Source organism: Opisthocomus hoazin, chromosome 1 (assembly GCF_030867145.1).
Source record: "Opisthocomus hoazin isolate bOpiHoa1 chromosome 1, bOpiHoa1.hap1, whole genome shotgun sequence".
NCBI classification, from domain to species: Eukaryota; Metazoa; Chordata; class Aves; order Opisthocomiformes; family Opisthocomidae; genus Opisthocomus; species Opisthocomus hoazin.
In genome coordinates this window covers 142,685,828-142,706,018 of record NC_134414.1, presented here as the reverse complement: position 1 = coordinate 142,706,018, position 20,191 = coordinate 142,685,828, and the positions used below count along the sequence as shown (strand labels likewise).

At 42.8% G+C, this 20,191-nt stretch overlaps 1 protein-coding gene across 4 annotated transcripts in view; it reads left to right on the top strand.

Moving 5' to 3' along the window:
* The first annotated feature begins 907 nt into the window (after positions 1 to 907).
* The window catches only part of GYS2 (glycogen synthase 2), a 62,946-nt gene continuing 43,662 nt past the window's right edge, over positions 908 to 20,191 (top strand). Inside the window, exons 1-3 of one of the 4 annotated variants that reach the window (XM_075439583.1) lie at positions 908 to 923; positions 9,131 to 9,283; positions 18,640 to 18,821. In XM_075439583.1, coding sequence (XP_075295698.1) covers positions 9,163 to 9,283; positions 18,640 to 18,821 — 303 coding nt within the window. In that variant the 5' untranslated portion in view covers positions 908 to 923; positions 9,131 to 9,162. Of the gene's footprint in view, positions 924 to 8,046; positions 8,109 to 8,718; positions 9,284 to 18,639; positions 18,822 to 20,191 lie in introns of those variants that run through there. The other 3 variants (XM_075439576.1, XM_075439567.1, XM_009940988.2) reach the window with 3 other exon arrangements.

The window sequence follows — 20,191 nt, the reverse complement described above, 5'->3', positions numbered from 1 at the left end:
TGTCTGCAAGCTTAGTAAAACAACAGTGTCGTTCGTGGTAATAGGCCATCACCCAAGCAAGAGGTGGGCTTGTTCTGAGCCCAGATGCAGCCTTAAATCAGCTACTTTTTTAGCAGTCAGGGGATGAAAATGGGGCAGGGAATTGAAGGCAAGTTTAAATGGTGCAATAGTGTTAAAAAGAACATGTAGGTTATAGAGCGATGGAAATGTTTTATATATGCATTTTGCTAGACTAGTAAGTAGTGCTTATATGACTTTCATACCAGCTGACTTAGAATTGTGTTTTATGATAAGTAGGTGACTTTTGTCTGTAGTTGCTCACAGAGTTCCTATTATCATTGTGTTTATGCACTTCATGTCAGCCTTGTGCTGCAAAAAATGCTGTTTTCCCCAATTTACAGATATAAATCAGAACAATTAAGCCACAAATTCTCAGTGGAATGTAGGTGCTGAATTCTAACTGATGTCAGGGTGACCAGAAGCCCCAAAACAGTGAAGAGTCAGATCTTTATACTGTGCTTCAGACTGACACAGTGCCATAGTGTAACGGCCTCTCAGGGTAATATCTAATTTTGGACATTTCTTTCTTCTATGAACAGTACTGCTCTAATGAGCGTCTGTGCATCCAGCCTTACGTAAATCACAACTTTCAAAGCTTTTCAGAGACTACAGTAGCCAGGGCCTTCCTAAAATCCACACCAATCACTGATCTACTACGTTTTTATAAACTGTTCCTGAGATACCATTGCTATGTGAGTTATTATTCTGTGCAAGCAAAGGAGTTGAGCAAATCATTAACTTAGATTGGTCTACTGGGGAGGTCGGAATCAGGAGGGCTGGATTTGCTCAGTGTCTGAAATGAATAATTAACCTGCAAACATAAGCAACAAAGCACAGTCTGGCTGAGGCAGTGGCTATGCAAAGTAAGTTTTCAGAGTAAATATTTTCCCCTTATGCTCTCCTCTTTAATAGCTCTTCAGCATTATTTAGACATGTTTACACATTTAGTATCTGAGGTAAAAAATCCCAAAAAATTGTCATAATAGCATGAAGGTGGATTCCTGTCACCATTGATTTCTGGAAGGGAATATTCATCATTCTTGCTCTGAGAGATGTGCTAGATGAAAACACAAAAGGAAGAAAAAATATATTTTGCTTGAGATAGTTTTCTTTGTGCTGCTAATTCTGTATTTCAGACAATAAGACAGAAATGCAATGATTTCCAAAGTCTCTGTTCATTCAGCAGTCTCCACCAGTAGTAGATACTGGAGTAGTCTCCCAGTATCACTAGGAATCAGGCATGATAACCATGTCTAAAAATCAAATCAAACTCATTTTCCTACCCCCATATGACAATAGAGTAGTCCCTGATACTCTTAGAAGAGTCTTTGTTGACTTTCTGTTCATTTTACTGAGCTTTTTTTTCCCATAGCAAATTGTGCAGTAGAAGAATATAAGTAGTTTTTAAATAACTTCTATACTGGGCTGATTCTGAATGCTGCAGTACTTTTTTTTTAAAGATAAAAGTCAGAAGAAGAATAAACAGAAACATCTCTTTCAACATGCTTCAAGGGCATTCAAAGTCAGTAGAGTGGTTCTCAGACAGACAGAAAAGAAGTGAAGACCGCAGTCACCTTAGATCAAGTGCCTATATTCCACTGAGCAGGATTTGTGCTTAAAGGGTTTGTTGAATGGGGTTAGATTTCGGCATGTTAAATTTCAATCTTAATGCTGATCATGGGATAATCTGTTTTTTATTAAGTCCTTTGTGAAGAGATCACTTCAGGTACCTAGGGTGAAGTGACTTAAAAATGGGAAAATTCGCAAATCTCTACTCACATGGGAAAATGGCATACATAATTTGTAACATAGCTTTTATGCATTTAACAGTCCTGTCCCTCATAGGGATACCTGGTCATCGCAGCATTTATTTAAAACTTTAAATAGGACGGTAGCATTCTGATGCTTATCCAGGCTGCAGGATCCAGCTTAGTGGCCAAGCTACCCTGGCTTCCTTTTCCAAAGCCAAGTCCAAAAGGATTAACATTAAACTTACCCCTGGCAAGCTGATATCTGCAGGATGGCTAACTCTCATTCTTACTCTCCTGGATGAAGCAGCAGAGGCCACAATGCTCTGCAGAGCTGGGGAAGTCAGCCTCTCAGACCACCTAATACGAATGTCTTTCGTTTGGTGTGTCCTGGAGTCCATGCACTCCCTGCCTATTCGGGACAAGACACATACCAGATGTCACTGAGAAAAGTTCTTTGTGTCGCATCACTCCCCAGAATTTAAAATGTGTCACAGCCTCTTCTTCCTGATGGCCGTTTCGCAGGGTCGCTGTACAGCCGTCTTTTAAGTGGAAGGAACAATTCTCCACTCACGAGATTTGGAGCATTTTTTGGACTTGCACCAAGCAGTGGTGGAGGCCGTTGCTTCACAGCTGGGATGATCTGAACTTGCCGAGTTCCATCAGGCAACTAGGGCTGGCCCTAGAGCATTTTTGAACAACTTCCGGATCTTCCCTAAGCTCTGCAATAACCAGTGTGCTACAAAATGAGCTATTCTCTCCGCAAACAGCTTTGTCCTCCAGCAGCTTTCTGGTATGCTGCTAACAATGCCAGGGAACCCTCAGCTGACTGCTCAGGCAGCCTTCTCACACCATTTGAACAGCAAAGCTAGCAGCTCAGGAGAGCCCGCGCAGTATTGGCAGGAAAAAGGAACAGTCTAGTCGATGGGGTCTGATTCCCTGATAGCTAAGACCCTGATGATCAGGCCTAAAGACGGCAGCCATTGCAAAAAGAGCTGTCAGCAACACTCCTAGGAATTCATATGCTGTTCTGAAGCATGAGTTCCTTTTACTTTTTATAGGCATTCTGCTGTGTTAGGAAAACAAAACTGTTCAGCTCTTTGTCGTGCTATGCAATTGCTATTATCCTTTCATCAGTAATTATGGTTTCAAACAGGCAGTTTTCTCTCTAAAACTAAATTACTCCTCTCATGGCAGTCTAAATGCCATGAAGGCTTGCACGATTTTGATTAGTACTTTAAGAGATATATGCAAAATAGTTTGCAGTGCTGATATAAACTGATGTCTATCCGTCTGTGGCTTTAAGGGGCTTATAACCATATACAATTATCCTTAATATGTTTGGCATTCGGGATTGAGAAAGTCTCTAGCAATTTGGGAGTATCCTCAGATAGGAATTTCTCAGCAACCATTTACGCCAGAATGCAAGGGTCTGAGGCTGAGTTTGAGGCTCAAGTCTTCTACTAAGGTTAGAGTGCTTAATAATACATCATCTTCTACCCTACAGTATTAGGAAAGTAAGATCAGGCTGATAAACACTTATGATTCACCAAAACTAATAGATGGGGGAGGCGTGCATCCCCACCAACAGATTTTTCCAGACCTCCCTTGGGTAAGCAATTTACCATGGGTATTAGAAGAATCGTAGCCGTATCTCAACTAGAGAAAGATAGAAGGGTAGCTGAGCTAACAGACATGTGTCCCCTATCTCCTCAGAACAGGTCCTGATTTTATCAGCTACTAGGACCTGGATGTAAAGCTCCCAGAAATTTTTTCCAGACAGCTTTACAACAAATTTGACTAGAGTTTGATCATACACTGAATGCCAAATGCTTTAAATGTAACTAAACACCCTCAACATCTCAAGCAGTCTTATGCATACCTGTATGCTCCTTCTGCATTGCTTACATCTTATTTATTAAGGAAAGTCTGTCCATCATCATCCAGTTCTCCCATTTGTTTCAGACCATGGGACAGCTTGGTAGGTAGCCAGCAGAGCTAAGATGCCTGGTCTTAAAACCTCTTTAAGAAAGGAGCAGAATGCTGGTGAACAATTTAGACACATCACTTTAGCAGGTTTGCTTTATTATTCTAATTTTCTCTACCACTTTGGATTTATAATGAGGTTTACTAGATTCTGAAGCAAAATATAGTAAGACTTTACCACTTTCTCTTTAGAAGGCTGAAAAACAAGTGCAGCTGAGATCTTACTGTGGTTGTATAACACAAAACTAAACCACAGAAAATAGACATTGCTACCTTAAAATTCTGGAAAATATTTTTTTTTAATTAAGTAAAAATCTGAGATTTTTTTTCTAAAATATTTCTAGGGAGATTCATCAGTATACCTGAACTGCAAAGGTAATAAACAGTGAGGCCTTCCAGTGGGGTCAAAAAGACACCTACATCACATGGAGATCAAAGGAACACCTTTAAAATTTAGGTAACTGAAGACAGGAAATACTACAATGAAATTCAAAAGGGGAAGAGAAAGAGGCGAGCAAAAACCTGGGGTGAAGAGAAAAAAAAAAAAAAGAAATGTTGTTGTAGTGATTTTCTTAAGTCAACAGCATCCTCAGCAAACAAATGTCTGTAATGTGTCCTTTTAGAAGAGTGGATATTCTTTATAGGGGTACAAAATAAAGCTCAGCCTCTAAGTTCCTCAGGTTTCTTTGTAAGGGTTGCTGTATGCTTGGCAGCCCACACTGCTGGGCACTAAGAGCTCGTTTTATTAAGGATCCTGTCTTTGCTCTTCTTTTCCTCTCTTCCTTGTGTCTCAGCCTGAGGCAAGAGCTTTTCTTCCAGATGGAGATCTCCCATTTTGCTGATTGTGTTGTGATTCTGTTTCTACGGGCTTCATAAAACTAAGGTTTGTCAAGAACCAGGATTTAGCGAGAGGGATACAACAGCCTTTCTGTCAAACAAAACAATAGACACTGGAGAGCTCAGATTAATACCATCAGTGCCACCTACTGCTCTATTTCTGAAGCACAGTGTGTGTACATCAGTAATTGCTACAAACTGTCGTAGCTTCCTCCTGTAAAAGCTGACTCAATGTGTATTTTTAACATCTATGTCTTATTTTTTCCCGACGGTTAGGCAAATGTTGAAACCACAGACCTTATAATGAGATAAACCGCAGTTTATCTCATTATAGACTCCCACAGATTGAGAGTTTTTCTTCCCCTAACACACACTTTCTCACGTGCAACCAGGGAGGATGGAGTTGGTTTTCCAACCAAAAAAGATTGTCTGAAGTGGTTCTTCTGGAGGGACCGTGGTGTGAAGACAACATCCATGACTTAATTCCTGGGTTGATATGCTGAGCTAGGGTTTGCAGAAAAGTTCGCTGCACCAAAATACACAGAGTTAGATCAAAGCGTACAGAGAAGACGACATCCCACGAGGTAACAGTTTCGAACAGCTTTAGGTAGGGCAGAATACACCGCATGGTCCCTGCATTGCTATCTCCGGAGAACTGTAGGAAATTTGGGAAAAACAACACACACTTTGTATGATTTCTCTTCAATGACCTTGCAGACTCAGCCTTCTTATTGTCCAGTATCCTTGCAAGCGACATTATTTCACTTCTGTGGGCTGAAAAAGAATTTGGTGGGATAACAAATGATGTCTGGCTGAACTGAGTCCCATTGAATAATGCACTACCAGAGGGCATTTGTATATTTTGGTGATAAGAGCAATGTGGGAACCTAGATAGGCCAGACTCAAAACCAGTTTCACTGGTTTCCAGATTTCTGGAAAACATTTTAATCAATGTTATATTTTAAAACCTATTATTTTGGGTAGGTTTCCATCTTAGCACTTCAGCAGTTGTCCTCTGTTTTGCTAAAAAGGAACAAGCTGTACAATCATCATCACCTTCCTCTCTCTCTGTGACAAAAATGACACATTGTAGTGTTAGCAGAGCGTCCCTCCCACCACTTGCACTTCACATGGAGGATAGCTAGTGGCTGCCCTTCTGCTCCTTTCTGCCCTTGGTGACTGCCCCTCCACTGTGTGTGCTGAGTTTGCCTATTCTTACTGTCAGACTGTAGCCTTTCTCCTGGAGAGCTTGTTTTTGCTGTAGGTGCACAGCTTGCAGGCACTACCTCCTTTATGGCAGTAAATATAGACACCTCCATGCGCATCACAGCGATCCCACACTTCATCCTGGCAGGCCATAAATATAATGAATAGGGCCCTTTGCCCTCTAGCAATTAAGAGCATCTGCAGGGATGAAAATTTTTGGTCAGTCTGTTGCATCTAACCTCTCCTAGGCAGTTGATATGCTTTTCCCTCACTAATAACAAAAAAGCAGGAATCTGGGATGACGCTCTGTGAAAAAAAGCTTAAGGCATGCAGCTGGGATACAGTGAAATGTACTCTGAATCTGAAAGAATGCTAATATTCATAGTGCTATTGAGCACTTTTTATTGGATCAGAAACACTCAAAAAAGCCACGAGTGTTTTCTCCAACCTGTGAAAGATGAGTTATGTGAGTTGCCCAGGTTCACCCAATGATGGTGAAATTATCTTGTGGTATCTGATGACTCTTTCAAACTCCTCCTCCAAAGTTTAAGGGGTTCTATTGTCAAATTCAAAGAGTAAAGAAGTATCCTCTTATGACAAAAGCTGAAAAACGTGACACCCAAGGACCTGAAAATCACAGTCTATATAAAGAGCTTAAGTTTATTATCATAACTTCAGTTTATTGTTGTAAAATTGTCTGTATGGTTTTTAGGCATTTGAATGCTTAGGGACAGTGATTGGGTCACTAAGGCGGTGCCACCGTTTACCGGGCATCACTACTACAGGTTTGCTTGTCATCCCTGGAGATGTAGCTGGTGCGGGCAGTTTGGCTCCAGCACCCTGAAGCAGGTTCAAAGGCCCGTGGAGGACAGCGGCACCCAGCTCACAGCAACCGCGGGGCCCACGCACCTACAAGGCCCTGCTTTCCCCCCGGGAAGCTGCAGCAGTGAGCGGGCACGAGTTCCTCTGGCGGGGACCTCATTTTTGCTAAATAAAAGCTCACACGTCCCGCCCAGCACTACAAACAGACAGACACCTCTCCCCCTCGCCCCGCCGCCATGCCACCGGGGGCAACGGGCCAAGGGGACAGCGCGGCCTGAGATGGCGGCGGCTCGGCGGCGCCCCCTGGCGGCCGGCGGGCGGGATGGCAGCGGAGGGGTCCGGCGCGCCGCGCTGTGGGGCTCGGCCCGGGGGCCGCCATTAGCCAGGCGGTAGCGGAGCCGACGTCCCCTTTAAAGCGTCTTGTTTTGCGGTGCTTTCGTTGACACAGGGCTGATGGGAGCCTCTGGGATCAGGATGGGCTCGTGGGCTGCTTCGCGCTTACCTTGTCTGCTGGAGATGGCCTTTGTGAGACCGGCAGCTTTCAGCCTCAGGGCTTCCAGGGGAAAGCGTGAAAACACGGCTCGGGCAGATTTGGTGGTGCAGAAATGAAGTGAACCTTAAAATATTACTGTTTGTTCTTTTAAGTAACATTATTTTAAACCTACAGGATGATACGGTTTCCTACCTATTCCAGGTAGTAAAAGCCACAGTTGCTCCAAAAATGATGATTCTCGGCCAGTTTTTTTTTTTTTTTTGCAGAAGCAGGTAAGTAGGGCAACTCAGAACGCTGAACCCGTCCCTGGGCAGGCCGTCGCGGAGGGACACCCCTCCGCCCAGCCCGGGCCGTGGGCGAGGGGACATGGCGCGGCTGGGCCCGCCCACCAGCTCTGCTGCCCGCAGAGGCAAGGCCAGGCAGCCTTCGCTCCCGCTTCCCCGTCGCTCCCTGTTCCCAGCCGTCCTGCTCCGGCCCCTCTTGCCGGGCTCTTTGCTGAGGCAGCTCTCAGACCTAACTTGGCAAAAAAGTTTCCTGAGGTGAGCTCGGTGAGCTGTATGCGTCGGCTCAGGGATGGGTCTGACTGCCGTAAGTACGGAGGCAGCACGGGGAGTGTAAGTGGAAGAGCAAGTCGGCTGGGGGATAGTTACAGCTGAGCCTACCTCAACGGCTATTACGTTATGGCTAAGAGACTTTTCTGCAGATAGGCTGCCTGTCTTCTAAGCTATTTGCCTTGGACTTGTTTTAAATGAGCTCAGAGCCTTTGCCTCTATGCTGGTGTGTAGTCCATGCTTGCTGGTGCAATGTTATTCTCCACAGTGCCAGAGATGCCCTAGATCTCACCTGGAGATTTGCTCACTGCTGAACTGAGGACTTTGGGCAGGTTGTGCTCTAAGCTCAGAATTGGATTCAACTTACGCAGCTGTCCCAGAAGCACTGGCTTCTCAACCAGACGTGTAAGCACATAAGCGTCTTCCAAGCAGGCAGCTGCTCTGTGGAGCTTTGAGGATCTCAGGTTGCAATTTGGGGACCAATATCTCTGCAGATGTGTGTGCACCGCTTGCAGCATCCCAGCTCTGTGCTGAAGCAAGACAGGGACATACTGTTCCTTGACTTACTAGTTTCCCTGGGCAGAGGACATGGGCTCAGAGGCCAGAAAAGAGCCATGGCATAGAAAAGGAGAAACCAGGTGGAAAATTAGGGACCAGGACTGCAAGGAGGGCCAAAGTGCTTGCAGAAGTAGGGATAGAACCTTTGTAGCTCTGTTTGTAAAAGCTCTCAAGGCTGCAGTGCTGTTTGAGAGCAGAATGAAGCCAGCAGCTTGCGCAGAGCCCTGGGAATACAGCTGGAGTTACTTGTGGAGAAAGGGTATGATGTAAACTAGCGCTTAGAGACTGATGAACTGAACAAGAATAGGTAACAGCATTTAACCCGGCAAGTAATCTAAGAGACAGCATGTAGAACTAGTCTATTAACCCAGCTGGTAAGTGGCCAGCAGATAGAGGAGTCCATGGGTGTTAATGGAAGGGTGTATCTCTAGGGGAGGACTCAGGGGCTGGACTCAGATCAGGTGGTGAACTCAAAGTGTCCTCCCTGCTGGAGTTTGCTCAGGGCAGTGGTGAATTTACAGGCGTTGAGTTTCAGTTGTCCCTGAGGTGGTAGATACTGAATGTTCTGGTTGAGGAGCTCAAAACCATTTTTTATCTCCCTCTAAGGGAAGAAAAAGAAAGACCCTTGGCCCCAAAACAGCCAAGACCTTTCTCGGGTCAGTCTTAAATTCTTACCTCTACCAGCAGCTGCTTCTCAAGCCCTAAGGATTTCACTGAGCCAATTTAATGCTGGTGGTCAGACAGTTTAAACCCATTAGCTCCCAGCTATCTGAATAATTTTGTCCTCAGGTCCCAGCACACTGGCAGACTGCTCTAACCAGAATTGCGGAGAGCTGCCACATTAACTGGACATTTGCTAACTGTTGTAGGCTGCGTGGTGAGCATTTGAGGGCTGAAGAAAATGCCACTGGCTAGATCACTGTCCATGACTTCGCTTAATGGGCTTCCTCAGTGGGAGGATGAAGACCTACCAGTGGAGGATTTGTTGCTCTTTGAAGTTTCTTGGGAAGTTACCAACAAAGGTTTGTACAACACTTTTAGGAGTTAGTATCGCTGTTTTCACGGGAGCAGAGGGAGGCATGAAGGGTTTGGACAAGAAAGGCATTAAGGGGAGAATGGGGAAAAGTGGGCTGCAGAGCTGTTATATTGGAAGGAGTGCATGTGGCATCTGTGTGTCATTGTGCATGCTGTGTGTGGGCTTCATCTAACTGTGCTTGTGTGGGACTGAGTGTGTAGTCAGGATGTCTGTGTGTCTTTACTTGTCTCACCACCAGGGATAGGATGTTTAAACAAACATCTAAGTGTTATGCCTGGGTGTGCAGATGTAGGGATGTATAGATGTTGCTTGGTACAGATTTATATTTTATCTTCCATGCAAATTCACTTGGGAGTGTAATGCATGAAAATGAGCTGTAAACCAGATGTTAGAGTAGTTTAGCAGACTCCCTCAGCCCTGTAGAGCAGTGTGGAGAAGAGGCCAAATTTGAAACAGGTATAAATAAACATAGCTGCATTGAAGCCGCTGAACAAAAAACAAATGTCAATGACCAGCAGTCTTTATGCCAGCTGAAACCCTTTTGGACTGGTCTTTGCAAACACAGGTGGTGCCAGACAGGGACTTTGTGCATATGTACAGATTGAAAATCTGTTCACTGCATGCTGCTTGTAATGCAAACATCTTTCTGCCTTCGTTTCTCATTCACTCATCAAATCCTCACCTTTCAGCTAGGTGTAGCTCATGAAGGGGGAATGGGCTCCATTTTTGCCACAAAAGTGAGTTTATACGAGTAAATGACCTTATGTGTCTTATTGCCCTGGCAGATAAATAGATTAGTCAGGAGAGGGGATCTGTAATCTTCTAAGATTTTAACTCTAAATGGGAAAAGTGTGGCAGAGGAACAGACAGCACTCGAGTTTGTGGTGAAACTGGAATTACTATTCTGTGATAGCTGCTGGTATTTAATCTGCACTGCACTGCAATTTTACATTGCCCTTTTTAGAGTGGTGAGGAGTATCAATACACAGAGGTAGTACAAAGTAGCTTTTGCACTTCAGATCCCTGCGGGCTTATTTTTCGGTAGCTTCAGTGAAGCTTTTTGAGTGAATTTACTACTGTCAGAACTTGGAGAATGCATTTAGTTTTGCAGTGTGCATGATAAATAAGGCATTGGCAAGCAGATGGCAGCAGAAATCTAGCAAATTCAGGTGTTCTCACTAACGTCTCTGAACTCCATAGTATATATATTTTCTGAGTCATCTGGACCCACTGGTTATGGATCTCGCACAATATGTTTAAGAAAAAATATAACACAATTAGTTTTATTTGCCTTTCTGTGTATGTGCAAAATGCAGCGAATCATTTACGAATCCATACAGCTCTTGTTGACTTCACTGAAGCCAAATCAACTGACACAGCTCAAATTTATTATCCTCACATTTTATGAGAGGATTAATATTAATTAGAGTGAATATTTATTCAGTTAGTTTAAAAATAAGGTGCTGTTAATTACACCAGTTACCAAACCCGTATATTCAAACAGGGCTGTCTGACCTAGTCATGGCAAACGATTCCTTCATTAGAACCACATCTCTGTGCAAAGTTTCCATTAACTAACCTTGACTGGAAGCATTTGTGCAAAAACTCTTTAATAAGCCTATCTCACCATATTTTTTTCTGGAAAATTCTTGATGCTAATTTTTTTTTTCTGTATCTTCCAGACAATTGAATGTGTAAGTCATGTGGTGAGATACTGTTCCCTGGTGATCTAACTTTTATAAGCAGTTCTGGGAAAACGTTAGGGCAGTGTGTTTCTTAGGAGAGAGAGTAGCCAATAAAATACACAGAGAGTCATCATAGAAGATACATAGGCTTAGGAAATAATAGCTTACACTATATTTTTCGTGCCTCTTTTAGCAGAGGAAGAGCTCTTTATTTGACTAAGTAGGCTGTCCCCACGTAGATTTAGTGGTGCTACATGTTTTAGTGTTTTAATGTTGCTGTATATATTCTGAATATAGAGGGAAAGGTAAACATTAGTTGGATTTATTGTCTGACAAGCTAACTTTGAGCATTTAACACGAAGGTTTCTTTCTTACTGCTAGAGCGGTGCAAAACTGCTGTTGCCTACAGGAGAGAGTTGAAGGCTTTGTGTTAACTTTGTGTGTATTACTAGGTGCTCGGCTATGGGTTCATTTCCTCCTTGACCCGCGCTGCTGCTTAGTGGTGGTTCCTCCATTTCTCCGTGATGGTGTCAATAAGGCTGAATGTCTTCTTCCCTGTGAGGACCATACTTCCAGTGCTCACAGATGGCTATCTATTTCCACACCTGTAAACAGCACACTTTACAAGTGCTGAGCTGTTTTCTCAGCCTCTCAAATATGTTCTTCTTCAGAGTCTGAGGATGACAAAGGGGTCCTTCAAATTGGAGCACATCTGATCACGTATTGTGAGAGGATCTTCGTGTGCCAGGCTGCCCATGGGGAGCAAGTGTTTACTGGGATTTCCCTGAGCAGGAGATATGCTGTTTGGTACCGAGGCACAGAGTCTCATCACTTCTTTCTGAGCGGCTGGCACAGTGGAGGTGTCTTGCCTTTTTTTTTGTTTGTTTGTTTTTGTTAAATCTTAATCGTTTTAACACATGCTCTAACTAGGCAGAGTTTTCTACTTCTTTTTATGTTCTCTCTCCTGGCTGCTGCCTGTGTGAAGTGGCAATCTCTGACATACATGTTGGAAAGCACCAGCAACTTTTTTTCTCCTTTTCTCTATCTGGAGCAAGGAAAGATAAGGTAGCTGAAGGAGAGAAAGAGAAATTAAAAAGGCTCGTTTGCCAGTGTCAGTCTCCCTGTGAAAAGGAATTTGCCACCTAAACCAAGCACAGCATTGAAATCATCTTACATTGAAATACCCCTGCTAAAGAAATGGGAAAAATGTAGTTTGTTTTGAAAGATTTTCCTCACTTTATTTGACTCTTCACTGATGGGCAAGACCCATATTGTGGAGTAGATCTACGGTGTTTCTGTGGCAGAAGGGGAAAAAGCAAGCAGGCAAGGGCCCCAGTGCACTGCAGTGCCACATGATCTGGTGGTAATCTTGGGGAAACTCAGCATTTTTCATGCTTCCCCTTCTCTCCTGGCCACTGTGGTTCAGTAAAGCCAGGTCTGGTCATATCTCTGTGCATATTGGAAAGGAAGACTGGTTTTCTTTCCCCCATAACATGAAGACCAGTAAAAACTTAAAGGACAAGAGCACAAACCAAGTGTCTACAAGCTATGTAGGTCCTGTGTCTGAAGCCCCACAGATGGAAATTGTCAACAGCAATCAGCCAAAGGCCATTGCAAGAGTAATGGCAGAAGTCCTGGACCTTTTTCCCACTGAAAAATTAAGTATTTAATCTGCATATGGGGGAGAAGTCTAATTCTCGAAGTTACAGTAACAGTTAGCTGTAGTTTAGGGGGTTTTCTGATATGTTAATGTGAAGGACTGAGAATGTTCAAGATCTGGTCTGTGCTCTATAAAGATGTCTTTAAAATCATTCCAGTAATATTTAGATTAGTATCTCTTGCCGTAACACTAACAGCTTTTAGATAGAAAATAGAAGAATGCTTATAAATGCTAGGCAAACAGCCAGTTTATATCAACCGTGAACAGATTAGCTTAAGAGTCACTGGTAGCTGAATCCTAAATATTTTTTCCATCCCTATTGGAATGAAGACTCTGCTAAAAGCAAACCTTGGTCCAGTTCTCCCTGAAGCAGAGCTCTATGTACAGTTTCTCTAGTGCAAATCGGGACTCTTGGAAGTTAAATCCTGAATCCACTGAAGTCAGTAGGACCAGCATTTCACCCCCTCTGCATTAAATGTCCTTCCATGATGAAAGTTCCTTGGGAGAAGGTGAGTGACGTAACCTGTGACACACCTGAACTAACATACTTTGGGGAGCGGGGATGTGCTGGCATAAACTTAGCATAAGCACAGTGTGAAAGCCCTGGGCATTTCTAGAGTGGGGTGGTATGTCAGTGTCAAATCAATCTCAAATGAAATCGTGTTCATTGGGGGTGATGCACACAGAAATAGCTTCTGTATTGTGGGCATCTGTCATAAATTTCAGTATTTTTTCAGAGTATGTTTGGAATGCCAGAATTTCACAGAATTTAGAGAACTTCTGTCTTCTGATGAGTCCTGACCACAAATATAGCAAAAAATACATGAAAAACATCTGCTATCTGAAGATGATGGGTTTTTTTCACCTGACATATTTTACAACCTTACTCTAAAAATGGTCCCCAAATATCTCAACAGTCAATCAATAAATAAATAAAATTCCATCCAAACATTAGAAAAAAATAAGTTCTAGCTCAATTTTATCACATCTCTATAGATCAGAGATACATTCTGAGGGGAAGAGGTGAAAGCATAGTTGATGTAACTAGTAACTGTGGCAGTGAAGACAATTTGAATCCAGAGCCTGGGATCCCACTGCTCTCTTGGATTCCATGGCAGCCGTGGTCCTCAGGTAAGCTTTAGTACTTTCTGAGTGGCCTGGACGGGCCGTAGCAAAGAAGCTGAAGAGCCCTGGGAGCACCCTGATCCTTTGTCTCTGTGTAGCAGAGGAGTGTGGGGAAGGGCTCCTGCACTGATCAGTGACAGTCTCCGCTCATCTGTGTCTCATTTGCATAGCTTTGCTTCCTATCGCTCTCCTTCCTTTTTGGTGTCTGCTGCTCCTTCCTTCTGTCCTTCTGCAGTATGGGCTGGGTGGGAGAGCAAGTACAATGACTGGTGGGTATCTCTGGCAGTTTTGAGCAGTTTTGGCAACTCCATGCTCAGAGGGCCGCACCTCCAGAAGACATTTTATGTCAGCACAGTTTCTGGGTAATCCTGGAAGTTGTGGACCCTTCCTCATCAGGTGACAAAAAGCATTGGCAGTGCATCTTTCCGTATAACAGCTTGCAGCAGAAAGAGCACATCTACAGATTGGATCTTGCATAAAGATCTCTAGTTGCACAGTTAGATCTCCACTTCTGCCTAATTTTGTCCTCAGTGGTGATACGGTATTTGGAGACTATTCTTGACTCACAGAATTTTTATTTATTTAGGTAGTTCTGATGTCTGTCCTGGAGGGCTCTTAATTGCTGCTTGGATTTTAAATATACAAAAAAAAATAACGTACCAGAACATGAAATGAGGAAAGAAGAAAATAGCTGGAGTGATGTAGATAACTTCTTTAGACAAATTCATAATAGGGGTAATATGTATAAAAACATTCATACTTTAAAAAACAATTCTATGAAATATTTTCAGAGAGGTTATTTTGTTTTCATCTTCCATTTCTTAAAGAAATCACACCAAAAAAAAGTCAAACTTCTCTTAAATGAACAAAATGCTTCTTTCCCGAACATTTTATTTCCTCTTTCCATGCCAGCTTATTTTTCCCTGGAAAAAAAAAGGAAAAATGGAAAGGAAATAAATGGGGGAAAAGACTTGTTGTTGATTTCCTTTATTCTGATGGAAAAGTTAAAAACACATTTTAAAAAGAAATAATAGAAATATTTTTCCCTCAAGGACATTAAAAAATTATTAGAACTTAAAATATTGGATTAAAGCATTTTGGTGGAGATCAGAACATTAAATAGCCCTGTATCCACGTTTTACTGCTCATTCCCCATGTTTGCGATGATCTGATCCGATTCTCTGGATCTGACCTCTCCCGATTCTGCATCTATTTCTCATTTTGTCTTTTATTGTTTGTTGTAAAACCTATTACAAAGTACAAAACTTCATAGGCTGCATACAGAAACTTGCAACATCATGGGATTTTGGTACATCCCTGTTGTTTAGAAAGGTTTTCTGTTCATAATATGACCTTAAAACAGAGTATCATAGAAGAATAAGGAGGCTTGCCAAATTTTTGGGAGTAATTTGAGAATTCTTCTAGGCTCCAAGTGAATATGTAAACCCTTACTCTGTTACTCAGTAGGATATGCAATGCATTTGCTTACTGGCAGAGGTATTTCCAGGCAATTCAAAGTAACTGAGCACATATAAGCTATCTCTTAATGATACATAAGTTGTTCCTTGAATTTGCTATGGAAAAGTGTAATTTCAAAAGTCAATGCATTATTTTAGACATCGCTCTGTTTTTCTCAGGATGTCTTCTTTAAGTTATGCCCAACACTTTCTGCATAGTTTCACTTGCACACTTTCCCTCTCCTGTCAATTAAAGCTTATGCAAAGACATGCTTTGTGAGTCATATTTTCACAGTAACGGAGAAGACAAAAGCAAGTTTTAGGACAAGGTAACCCAGAGCTTTTATCACAGCTATGTTCTGAAGAGTTTTCACGATCTGTAAAATGTACTTTTTTGGTTTTATCCTAAGTGCTTTTCATTGCATTTCGGGCAGATCAGTGCCCTGAAATGATTTTTAACTTGCTGTGCAACAGGTTATGATGGCAGAGCACAGCATACTCTCCACTCTTTCCTGCAGAATGGGCATTCCATATGTCTTTGGCGGGACACGCTTTAGGACACACAGCGATCCTAAGCAAAACCTTGTGAACAGACACCTCGGCTGTTGGCTATACAAACGAAGTTCCAGGCTGTATTCAGCTCTTAAGCTTCAGCTTTCTTATTAATCTTAAAATTAATAGCTGTGGAAACTCAGCTGCCTTGCTGACCCCAGTGTTGAACGCCTGGCAGTGTGAAAGAGGCTGATCTCCACTCTTGTGATATTGGAGAAAGAGCTTTGCACCACTCTAATCATATGCAGCTTTATCTCATTATTCAGTATCTTTCATCTTGCAAGTAGATGTTTTCTCGTTTCCCAGGGTCACCGGGCTGCTTTGCGCAAAAACCTTTCACAGAATCACAGAATGTTTGGGGTTGGAAGGGACCTCTGTGGGTCATCTAGTCCAACTCCCCTGCCGAAGCAGGGTAACCCAGAGCAGGCTGCACAGGACCTTGTCCAGGCGGGTCTTGAATATCTCCAGAGAAGGAGACTCCACAACTTCCCTGGACAGCCGGTTCCAGTGTAAGTTCAGTATTTCTGCCAGTTAAAACCAACTAGTTTCATGACTAAGATTTCTACCAAGCCACTTCTTTATCCGTATTGGACTGCAGTGCCTTATGCTCATATGATGTACTTACCACCCCATAAGAACATCGTGTGACAGAAAAGTGTCATTGTTACTGCATCACTTTATGGGTTGAACATTCTGACTTGTCTCATAACTAAAATTATATGTTTATCTAAGATATTCAAGTGGTCTCTCTCTTCTTGTGAGCAGGGGAAATTGGAGGGAATATATAGTGTCACTTATCTAAGGTTTCTATAAATCCCTGTCCAGAGCAGTCATGGTAGAATATGGTGACTATAATTTAGTTTCTTAGCTTTCTGGTCCTAATGAAGTGGAGAAGAGTAGCCTTATGCATAGATTTCCTTCTGCGGTTCCACATCTGTATGAGGTGAAACTCTTGAACTGTGAGCTTGATTTTGGAACATGTGCCTGTAAGATTCCATTCTTCTTAGGTCTTGAATTACTATGTAGAGTAATAATGTATTGTAATAATTCCACTTGGCAAGCTGGGAGATTGGAACTCCATTTGTTTTTCTTTGTAAAATACCTAGAATCCTGAGACATCTTGACATAAAAACAGTAGGGCTAGGGACCCCTCAAGCATTCAAAATAAATGGAATATTTCTAAAGAAAAGGATTGTAAGTGCACAATTTCTTTTCTAGGAGCACCATTAAAAACATAGCTCTGTCGTTCAGTTCCTCAGGGCTGCAAGATACCATGCTTGGCAGAAGGCTTTTTGCAGTTGTGAGATGATACAATTTAGTTAATCTGGGAACTAACCTCCCAAAGCTCTGAGCAACTTGGGTAACCTCTGAAGATTCTTGCCTTGTTCAGCTGGATGCAGTGCATTGGCATCTCTGGATGCCACAGTACCTTTTAAAAAGTAAGTCTGAAGTACGTGCTATCAATCACTGGCAGTTTGCAGTGCTGACTTCTTAGGTAGTTTTATGTCAATGCTGAAAGACATAGCACAGCCTTCTTGCCTGGAGTATTACCGAATGTTTTCGAATTCAGTGGAGGACGAAATTTTTAAGTAGGAACACCAATTCCCTTCCTGTTGCTTCTTTTGTTGTTTGCTTGCACCTGTTGAGCTTTATTTATTTTACCATGCTTTAAAATCACTGGAGCTATGCTAAACTTGTCTCTGATGTACAGCAGCTGCTTAGTCTCTGATTTCCTTTTCCCTTGCCTTCCCTTCCGGTTGCTGTAGTCAAGCACACTCTCTTCTTCCGAATTTGTGGTTGTGGAATGCCCACTGCCTGGCACCACGGGTCCTGTGGCAAAGGGAGATTTGCAAGGCTGCCCTGCCAATGCAGGAATTACAGGGCTGGCTATGGAAAACTGTGAGGAAAGCAGCCAAGTGAATCTTGCAGACCATGTGCAAGTCTAGATAGATCTGTACTGACTTGTCAGGGGATGTTGTCGCTTTCTCTTATACGTTTTATATTGTGTTTATTTTTAAAATGGACAATATTTTGGTGGAAGGTGCTGCAGATGTATATTGGCAGTGTAGTCTACGTTCCTTCCAACTTTAACAACCCTTTAGAATGATGATGGAACATGACACATTCTGCTTTGAGGATATTGTGTTAAATCCATTTTTATACTCAGTAGTCAATGAAATCCACCAGTCCCTCAGCTTCTGTCAGTGATTTGTGTAAAACAAACTGGAACTGCCAGCTCAGTTCTCAGCACATGTATTTCCACATGACAAAAAATATGTTTGAAAATTATAACTGGTGCAATAAAAAAGCAGAAAGCTGTACTTGGGATGCAGTAGAATCAAGATTAGGCATGGGAGAGTGGAAGCATGAGCCCCAGGATTTGAATCCCACAATCTGAATGTAAAGTTTTCAAGTCCAAAAAAGGCGGGAATAACATAAAGAATGAAATAATGTATTGGTTGAACATTTGTGGTGTGACTTTGAACACCTAAAAGAAATTTTAAAAAAGCACAGACTAGATAAAAATAACATTTAGGGATAGAAAGCATCCATTTGAGATTAGAGGAGAAATTGAGGGAAGCCGTATGCAGTCACTAGGGAGTAAGCAAGTGTTAAATTGTCATTTAAGAATTACACACGGTCTGCTACCAGGACATACTCCTAAATTGAACAGTGAAGCTCTGATCCTGTTTGAGACTGAACTTCTGTTTATTTGATAGAGTCTAGGTTTCACTTTAAATCTGAATACGTGAAATGATTTAACTAGAGGCGTATCTGATCCACCAGTGGGTTGGAGCTTATGCCAGAGCTTTGTGGCCTGTGCCCTTTTCTACATTTTGTTCTTTGTGATCTTCTTTTGCAGTGGGAGGCATTTACACTGTGATCCAGACAAAAGCCAAAATTACGGCAGATGAGTGGGGCGAAAACTATTTTCTCGTTGGCCCTTATTTTGAGCACAATGTGAAGACTCAGGTGGAAGCATGTGAGCCTCCAAACCCTGCAGTTAAGAAGGCGATGGACACCATGAAAAGCCAAGGGTGTCAGGTAAATAAGATGTGCTACTGCTTCCCAGGGCAACAAAGCTGACTGAGGAGATTACAGTTTTGGTTAATGCTCTTGCCGTTCCACTTGACACAGCAGTCCTGGTCAATGTCACAATGGGAAAGACTCTGAATCCACTGTTAGAACAGCAGTCAATTCATTAAAGGTTATTTTTGAGGAAGAGCTAGTTTATCCAATTACAGGTTTTAACAGTCATTTATCTGCAAGTCTACTTAATTGGATTAATGATGCAGTCTCTAAATACAGTGAGTTGTTAGTAGATATAATATGACATTACTTTGACTGAACCCTTGTGTTACATTTGGCGTTCTTGTGCTGGAGAGAGAAAAGCATTCCACTAGCTCACAAGTTTTCTTATGTAGCAGTACATAGGGTTGAAAGACAGAAAGGGACAAACTACAGGTGGACTTAAGAAAAGCACCCAACTGACGAAGAATCTGCTTCCTCAGATCAGTGCAACTAGCCATCTCTTCCCTAGGAAGAGAGGTTAAACCACAGCACAAGCAGTTCATCTGTATGTTTCTACACAATTCTTAACCAGCGTTTTCTGTGTGATCTCAGTCAAACCTCATAGCCTCTCTGTGACTGTGTTCAGCCCAGAGGGCCAACCGTATCCTGGGCTGCATCAAGAGAAGCGTGGCCAGCAGGTTGAGGGAGGTGATTCTGCCCCTTTACTCCGCTCTCGTGAGACCCTATCTGGAGTCCTGCGTCCAGCTCCGGAGCCCCCGACATAGGAAGGACATGGATGTGTTGGAGCGGGTCCAGAGGAGGGCCACGAAGATGATCCGAGGGCTGGAGTACCTCTCCTATGAGGACAGGCTAAGAAAGTTGGGGCTGTTGAGCCTGGAGAAGAGAAGGCTCCGGGATGACCTTATAGCAGCCTTCCAGTACCTGAAGCGGCCTACAGGAAGGATGGAGAGGGACTTTTCACAAGGGTGTGTAGTGATAGGACAAGTGGGAATGGTTGTAAACTAAAAGAGGGCAGATTTCGATTAGATATTAGGAAGAAATTCTTCACCATGAGGGTGGTGAAACACTGGCAGAGGTTGCCCAGAGAAACTGTGGCTGCCCCCTCCCTGGAAGTGTTCAGGGCCAGGTTGGATGGAGCTCTGAGCACCCTGGTTTAGTGGAAGATGTCCCTGCTCATGGCAGGGGGGTTGGAACCAGGTGATCTTTGAGGTCCCTTCCAACCCAAACCATTCTATGATTCTATGAATAAACTTCTTTCTATAAAGGTGATCTGCTGAAAGGAATAGAATCTCTGTTGATGGGCAAGCTATTAATCTGCAAGCAGCTGCAGCCTTGAGGACAATTGATTACCTGAAAATAGGTGGAAGATAACACATGCGAAG